We start from the raw sequence: 7,382 nt of genomic DNA, 5'->3' as shown, positions 1-7,382 counted from the left end.
GATAGTTCTCAAACAAGCAGTATGCACATGTTGGAAAACAAATATGAAGAAGTACGAATCCAACCAAAGACATGTCAATCGGCTTCTTCACCATGTCTACATCAGCACCACGTCCATGAGACCTTCCTATCAGTCCAGGACGTGCACATTATGAAGACCAGCTCAGAGACTTGGCGTCCATAAAATTCCCACCAGTCTACTCATGCGCCAACCTCAGGAGCATATACAGAGGTACAAATCAGGGGAAGTGATACATGTTGTACTCTTTTTCCTTCACCATGGTTTTGTCCCACTGGGTTTTCCTGGTAAGGTTTTAATGAGGCAACACCAAGTAATTGGTAAAGTGTATCACGAGCCCAAAAAGGATTTGGTATCTAGCGAACTCAAGATGAATTCAACATCCAGGGGAAGTGTTATGAACCGACTGGTTCAGGTGGATGTTTATCCAAAAGATACTAGTAGGCTTTGACCCATTATTGGCCCATCTTGTAGTCCCTATATAAGGAGTTCATATTCGACATTAATAAGACACACATTCACAACAACCATCAATATTATTGTCTTTTTTTCTTTTACATCTTATCAACATCCTACCAACATTATTGTTTTTTTTTCTGGTCAACTGAATACCAGCATTATTGTTTATCTTTCTTTTTATTTTAGCAATGAAAATCATCAACAAAATTAACTTTATTTTCTTACTCCTCTGTTCTTTTTTACTCCTCTGTTTTATTAAAAAGACATTTATTAATATATTTTCGAAATAAAATACTATTATCTGTACACATAAATATATTTCAACTAATAAAAAAATAAACAAAAAAAAATTATTAATACATTTTTACTTTAAAACTATAAAACAACACTTATTTTGAAACAAAAAAATTTCTCTACAATAACAAAGTATTAATTATTAGTACAAAAGAGAATTCATTGTATTTATTTATGTAACATTTGTAGGCACATTCAGGGCAAAAGTTTGTCAATAGAAGAAGAATGTTGAAAACTATCTTATATATAAAAAGAAAAAGGAAATTCATTTGAAACGTAGAAAAGAGAAACTCTCTTTACACAAACTGTAATCGTAATTCTTTTTTCTTTTTCTTTTTTTTTGATAAAAAAACATTACAAATCCCAAATTCATTTGCTTCATTCCCTCGTCCCCTCAGTGGCCATTAGACGAAGGTCTGTACTCACTGTATCCATTTATCCCATGCGAAAAACTCGGATATGTGTTGTGTTGGTACGTTGGTGCTGTATCTTCCAAGTTACTGTTGTTTCTCATAGCTAGTAAAGACAGGTCCACGTTCCCCATTTGCCACTGCGTCGGCATCAATCCATCCCCGCCGTATGGTCCGGCTGCTGAGACACGCGGCATGTAATGGAACCCTTCTTCTCCGAAACTCCTGGACCTGCCACTAGACATAAACTCGCCTGAGATGCCTAAATCAGCACCACCACCAGCATGGTAAGCGTATTGGCTGTTGAAAATCTGCGGTTGTGAGTTGTACATGTTCCCGTTGAACACCATGCTGCTGCTGCTGCAGCTTTCGTCTTCGAGCAGGTCGTTGATGATATCGAGGTGAGGGAACTCGTCGGTCATCAAGCTTTGTGGTTGTTGTTGTTGTCGCGCAATCTCAACATCGATGTGGTTCACGGATCTGTTGCTAGTCACGGCTGATGGTGTGTAAGGGTTGTTCATGCCCACGCTTGCAGAATTTGAACTCCTTCCTGCCCACATAAATGCATCTTGTTTGAAAGGGAAGCTCGACTGATGATGAGATGATGTCGGGAAGCTTGACTGATGAGATAATGTCGGTGTTTGCGAGTAAGATGATGATGGTAGTGTGGTTGGGACAACTCCATGAGAGCTTGGGTGGTGGACGAAACTAGAGGTTGAACCAGGAGAGTTACCCACTATGGCATGTTTATAGGACTGAGGAATGTAAGTTTGTTGGTTGTGTACCGAAGAGTCGGGACCTAGACGACCAGCTGAGCTAACCGATCGAGGAAGGGATGATGATGTTGATTGAACCGAAGAGGAGGCGGTGATGATAGGGGCGGGTTGCATCGCAGGGATTATTGGAGCACTAGAAGGCCTTGATATAGTTGTTGTTGTTGTTGCAGATTGTTTCGGAGGAGAGATCTTTAGCGTATCAGCTCTGAGTCCAACAGTTTGCGACTGAATATCTGAAGAAGGCCGCACTACTTGAGTTGATGAAGGTGGTCCAGGAGTTGGCGTTACCTTCCGATTTGGAACAGCGTCTGCGTTTGAAACGCTCTTTTTCTCCGGCTTTGTCTGAGTTGATGGTGAAAGATTCTTGGTAGCAGCTCTGGGAGAAGAAAGTACAGCAGCGCTTTTCACTTTAAGTCGATCCATGTCAACCGAGTTCACAATGATTTGAGTAACGTTGCGTTCCTGCAAAAAGGAAATTGTAATAATTCCATCAGCATTGCACTTCTGAGATCTTAATCCAACATTTAAAAGCATGAGTTGACCAACCTTCCCAACGGGACTGCGATTCCGAGAGCTCTCTGGCTCCTGGATGCGGGAGACAACAACCCAATCAGATTCGGACTGGGAACTCTGACTCTTTGATTCTGTTCCAAGTGTTGAAGGTTGATTATCTGTTTCACTCACTACGCTCCGGGCATCAGGTATCATTTTTACTTGGTGGTTCGTTCCTCTGCAAATCACAAGGTGTCTAATTATAAGGAATCAGTACAGAGAGAAGCAAAGGGATGTGAAAACAAACTTACTTGTTTGGTGACTTCTGGTTTCGGAAATTCAAGGCATTCCCTTTGTATGACCCACTGTTAACCCCCGACCGGATAGAATCATTGGAACAAGTTGAGGAACTATCATCCACTGTCGACTGATTCTTTCTTTCTCCAATTCCATTGGGTGTGGATATGGAAATGTCGCTCCCTCCTGATGGAGGAGGATGAGTTTCCAAGGTGTCGGTATCCCAATGAACCGAGCTACTGTCCCCATCTTCTAAATCAGGGTGAAGAATGTCGACCGAACCATCAACAGAATCAGATACGTCTGACACGTCTCCAAGAATATCAGTCTTTTCAGCTGAGGATTGTGCTTTCTCTGTGACAGAATCCTTTTCTTCCTCATCATGTTGGTTCTCCTTTAGATCCTTTTCATGTGTTGCAATAGTTACCTTCTCTTCCTTCCTTTTGTCCTTCGCTTTATTTTTGTTCCGTTTCTGTTTCGCCTATGAATGTTCAATAACCAAAGAAACTCTCATCAACATCCCAACAAGCAGAAGGAGCAAAATTAGATTTTTTTTTGTAACAGCAGAAAAGAGTATCACACCTGTTTCTTTTTAGATTTCTTCTCTCTCTCTGCTGCTCCTCTTTTGGCCCTCTGTTCAGTTTCTGCCAACCACGCTTCCTCTTCCTCACGAATCAGTTCTTCCTGCCTTTTTAGCGCAATAGCTTCTTGATATGCAACCTCGATTTTGCTGCTGCGGTTCTCAGAGATATAGAAGTACGATACATAAGCACATCAACGAAGAACAAAATGGAAGAACGTATAGAAACATATCGTGCATTTTTACCTGAAGATATGGGTAAGAACAAAGATCTCCACGGTTCGTCTACCCAACTCAGTTAAACGTCTCTCATCACGCTCAATGACTTCATTGTTGACCTCTTCTCCATCATTGGCATCCTAGTTTTGCACCCAAAAACACAAAAATCATTAAAATGTAATTTTCTTTTCTAGTGGACAATGCAGCACGTCCCTCTGAAACAGAAAAAAAGATAAGAGAAACGACAAAAATAAAACAAAAAGCAGATATGATCACAGATAATGGAAATTCAGGCAAAAAAAAAAGTATTAAGTACAAACAATGAAACCGACCTTTGTACGGTTTTGGGGGCTTTTATCCTCATGTGTAGGCAATGGTTCTAGAGCAGCTCTCTCTAGGAGCAACAGCACATCATCAACTAATACGAACACATCTTTGTCCACACTAACAATCGGAGCTGGCAATTCCTTGGCATCTAACAAACTTGGCCTAGCTTTCTTGTTCTTAGCTTGGCCTTGAAGAGCCTTCAACCCACTATACAAGGAATCCATCACCAAAGTGGATGTTACTTCCTTCTCTATGAAAAAGTGTTTCACAACTCCTTTTAGTATAACGTCCATTTTCTCTCTAGACATCCGACGCCTACAGTTTTGGTCCATCCCTAACCAGAAAACACCGAAGCTGCAACAAAGAACGATATCCATTTCAAATTTAGAGAGAAAGATATCATCACCATAAATATAAAAGTAAGGCAACTGTACTATACTAGATTGGTGTAAATTCTGGCCTTCAACAAGTGTGTGAACTAAGAAAAAAGAGCACATCCTCTTTAAGGGATTATCCGCCACATCCTCTTCTGGCTAACAAGACTTTTAAATCAGAGATAGTGTAGAGCCACAGCAACCAAATTAAAATTAAAATTTGAAACTAAAGCAAATTTATATAGGACTCCAAACGCATAGTGGAAAACAATATAATTCTACACATAGGAAGGGTTTTCCTCAGAAGAAAAGGTGACCACAGCTAATTCCTGGTCACTTATCTTCACAAATCGCAATTAACTAAGATTAAGGGTACAAATTGTATTGTGAAATACCTCGTCCATCTTGCCTTGTCCTCTATCAACCTCCCAAGCTTGCTTCTTTTCTCTTCCACAAAACGTCGGCAATGCTGCTCTACATTATTAAAATACACCCTAACCAGCTCTCTCCTATAACCGCAATGAAGGCAGCGAAAAGGCCGGTCCACCCTCTCCCTGCAAGGACCAGTTATAGTTAGCCACAATACATAAATCAGAGACACCGGAAAATAAAGAATATCACATGTGTTTTAATGGAGAAAATATGAACTCGTGGAGAATGGCAGTATAGAAAAATGGACGTGGTAGTTTTTCTACTCAGGCACTACATATATTCAACTTTGCATTACCTGATCACTTGAACTTGAGCCTCAATGGTAAGAGAGTCAGAATCATCTATGAACCCCTCATGTAACTTAGGTAACTCCATAAACTTTTTCCATCCCCAATCATGCTCTTTCTTCCAAAACCGGTGCAACGTATCTGCAAGAGATGAGTTCAGTTGGCTGCATATATAAAGGGGTAAGCTAGTTAAGACTCGGAAAAGTCACCTGAAAACTTGGATTTCTTTGAATCTTTATTCACCACAGCTATAGTGAACTGAGCGAAATGACTCCAGCCTGTTCCAAAAACAACAAAAGAACATACATGACCAGGTACCCAAAGAGAGAAACGGGACCATGGTGAACGGTGGACAGAGCTACTAACCTGGAAGAAGTTTCTCATGATTTGCAACACAGAGAAACAAGGAAAGATGATTGCAAACATCACATCCTTGTGGATAAATTAAAATATACCTGTCACGAAGGTAACAAAACAGAGCCTCAAAACCCCGATCTCAAGTTTATATCGTGAGACAAAATCTAAGGATGAGAAAGATCAAAATATGGTATGTACCATTTGTAGCCGCCAGCATCAAAAACACTGCTACGGAGCTCCCTTTTGTTGATTTCAGAGAATTTAGCTATCTTCCAAGTATGTTTCCCAAATAATTGAGAGGGTTTAAGGCCTAGTAAAAAAAACAATAAAGTAAACATTAAACAGCCGAAAACAAATAAAAGTATAAAAAAAGGAGAATACTATGAATGTTCCTCTTTCCTATAATAACATGGTAGAACTCAATACAAAAAGTTAAACTCTTCAAGAAAACAGATAAATAGAAAAAAGCCTATAGCACGCTCGTTTTCAACCAAACAAATGCATTTTTTAGCTGCATGCATTTGCTAAATCAAAGACGAAACATCATTTTAACAGCAGACCACGTTAGAATTAACAGCAAACCGTGAATAAAGAAGAAAAGAAAGCGGTACCGTAATCTTCATCATCATCATCGGTGTCCCAATAAGAAGGAGATGTTGATGTCGTCCCATTCTCCACTTGACCAGAAGACCTCCACTCAGAGAGACTACTGGGATGTAGTCCATTTGAGCTCTCCTCCTCAGCTGATCGTCCCACTCCAGAAACAGTCTCTGCCATTCCCCCCACTATTTGATTTTTTTCTCTTTTTCGTCAAAGCTCTCTCTCACACTCCGTCAAACTATAAACGATTGGAGCAAATAAATTAATAAAACTAATTCGAAAACAATAAGACTAGCTGAATAAAAAGCAATTGATTTGGTCACTGTTATGTATAAAGGACAAGCAAAGATCATTTTCATCGATCTGAATCCGAGCCAAAAACGAATCAAAGCCCTTAAAACCCTAAATTAGAAACCAAAAACTTAATTTCTATTCAGCTACAAATCTCCCTCCCATATCGGAAACCTAATAAACGATCGGGGGGAATCAGAAACTTTGCTATTCTATTCTCTCTCGGATTAGAGACGAAAACCATGGACTGTTTGTTGATGTTATCGGAACCTAAGATCAAAAACGATATCAAAGGGGCTTAGGAGGGGAGGGTGAAATCGTGTTAGATCGATTCGAACCTGAGATGGTGGAAGAAAGAGCAGAGCGAAGGGTTATTCGATTGTTATTATTGGCAGCAGCTGCAAGAGATTCTACAGAGAGAACAAAAACAAAAAGACGACGGAAGGAAGAAAGGAGAGATAGAAAGAAAGATTGAGAAGATAAATAGAGAGGAGAGAGAGAGAGAGAGAGAGAGAGAGAGAGGTCGCACGAGACTAGGGGTGTCAAAATAGGTCAAATGGGTCAACCCAACCCATAACCCAAATGGGTTAACTGTTAAAGGGTCATGGGTCAACCCAATCCATTTATTAAATGGGTTGGGTTGACCTATGACCCATTAAATTGAATGGGTCAGATGGATTAATGGTTGACCCATCAACCCAACATCTTTATAATGAATCATTTTTAAGTTAATACCAATTTGATCGAATTAAAAAAAAAAAATTCTGCTTTTCTGGAAAATTGTGTTTTTCCGCTTTCGAAAGAAAATTACGTTTTTCGGTTTTGGCGGGAAATTGCGTTTTTCTAATTTTGGCGGGAAATTGTGTTTTTCTCGGTTTTGGCGGAAAATTGTTTTTCCCGGTTTTGGCGGGAAATTGTTTTTCCGATTTTGGCGGGAAATTGCGTTTTACGGTTTTGGCGGGAAATTTCATTTTTCCGGTTTTGGCGGGAAATTGTGTTTTCCGGTTTTGCGGGAAATTGCGTTTTCCGGTTTTGACAGGAAATTATATTTCTCGGTTTTTGCGGAAAATTGCAATTTTTTCGGTTTTTGCGGAAAATTGCGTTTTTCCGGTTTTGGCGGGAAATTGTGTGTTTCTCGGTTTTGGCGGAAAATTGTTTTTTCCCGGTTT

At 39.9% G+C, this 7,382-nt stretch overlaps 1 protein-coding gene across 3 annotated transcripts; it reads right to left on the bottom strand.

Annotated features, from left to right (window-relative positions):
• Positions 1 to 995: 995 nt before the first annotated feature.
• LOC130507253 (TNF receptor-associated factor homolog 1b-like) lies at positions 996 to 6,738 on the bottom strand. Of its 3 annotated transcripts, none has more exons than XM_057001963.1 (13): positions 6,552 to 6,738; positions 5,934 to 6,160; positions 5,521 to 5,632; positions 5,332 to 5,420; positions 5,175 to 5,243; positions 4,974 to 5,106; positions 4,642 to 4,800; positions 3,878 to 4,226; positions 3,573 to 3,685; positions 3,329 to 3,476; positions 2,761 to 3,227; positions 2,504 to 2,687; positions 996 to 2,419 (listed from the first exon to the last, which is right to left on the bottom strand). In XM_057001963.1, exons 2-13 carry the CDS (start codon positions 6,097 to 6,099, stop codon positions 1,166 to 1,168), a joined length of 3,243 nt encoding a protein of 1,080 aa, XP_056857943.1. In that variant the 5' UTR covers positions 6,100 to 6,160; positions 6,552 to 6,738; the 3' UTR covers positions 996 to 1,165. The 3 variants fall into 3 exon arrangements, with proteins under 3 accessions (XP_056857943.1, XP_056857942.1, XP_056857944.1); XM_057001962.1 differs by having other exon boundaries at positions 3,329 to 3,479; positions 6,552 to 6,737; XM_057001964.1 differs by lacking the exons at positions 4,642 to 4,800; positions 4,974 to 5,106; positions 5,175 to 5,243; ... (2 more) ...; positions 5,934 to 6,160; positions 6,552 to 6,738 and adding an exon at positions 4,312 to 4,405 and having other exon boundaries at positions 3,329 to 3,479.
• Between the last annotated feature and the right edge of the window lie 644 nt (positions 6,739 to 7,382).

Source organism: Raphanus sativus, unplaced genomic scaffold (genome assembly GCF_000801105.2).
Source record: "Raphanus sativus cultivar WK10039 unplaced genomic scaffold, ASM80110v3 Scaffold4228, whole genome shotgun sequence".
In the NCBI taxonomy this organism is placed as follows: domain Eukaryota; kingdom Viridiplantae; phylum Streptophyta; class Magnoliopsida; order Brassicales; family Brassicaceae; genus Raphanus; species Raphanus sativus.
Note: the sequence above shows the minus strand (reverse complement) of the source record. Positions and strands in the feature narration are given on the sequence as shown.

What these genes read in the sequence shown, in the direction of transcription:
- LOC130507253 (XM_057001962.1), bottom strand. Translation starts at nt 6,099, where the DNA reads ATGGCAGAGACTGTTTCTGGAGTGGGACGATCAGCTGAGGAGGAGAGC. An exon ending in GACAAGGCAAGATGGACGAG is followed by an intron (nt 4,227 to 4,641) that starts GTATTTCACAAT and finishes TCTTTGTTGCAG; the next exon opens with CTTCGGTGTTTTCTGGTTAG. An exon ending in AACCAGAAGTCACCAAACAA is followed by an intron (nt 2,688 to 2,760) that starts GTAAGTTTGTTT and finishes TGTGATTTGCAG; the next exon opens with AGGAACGAACCACCAAGTAA.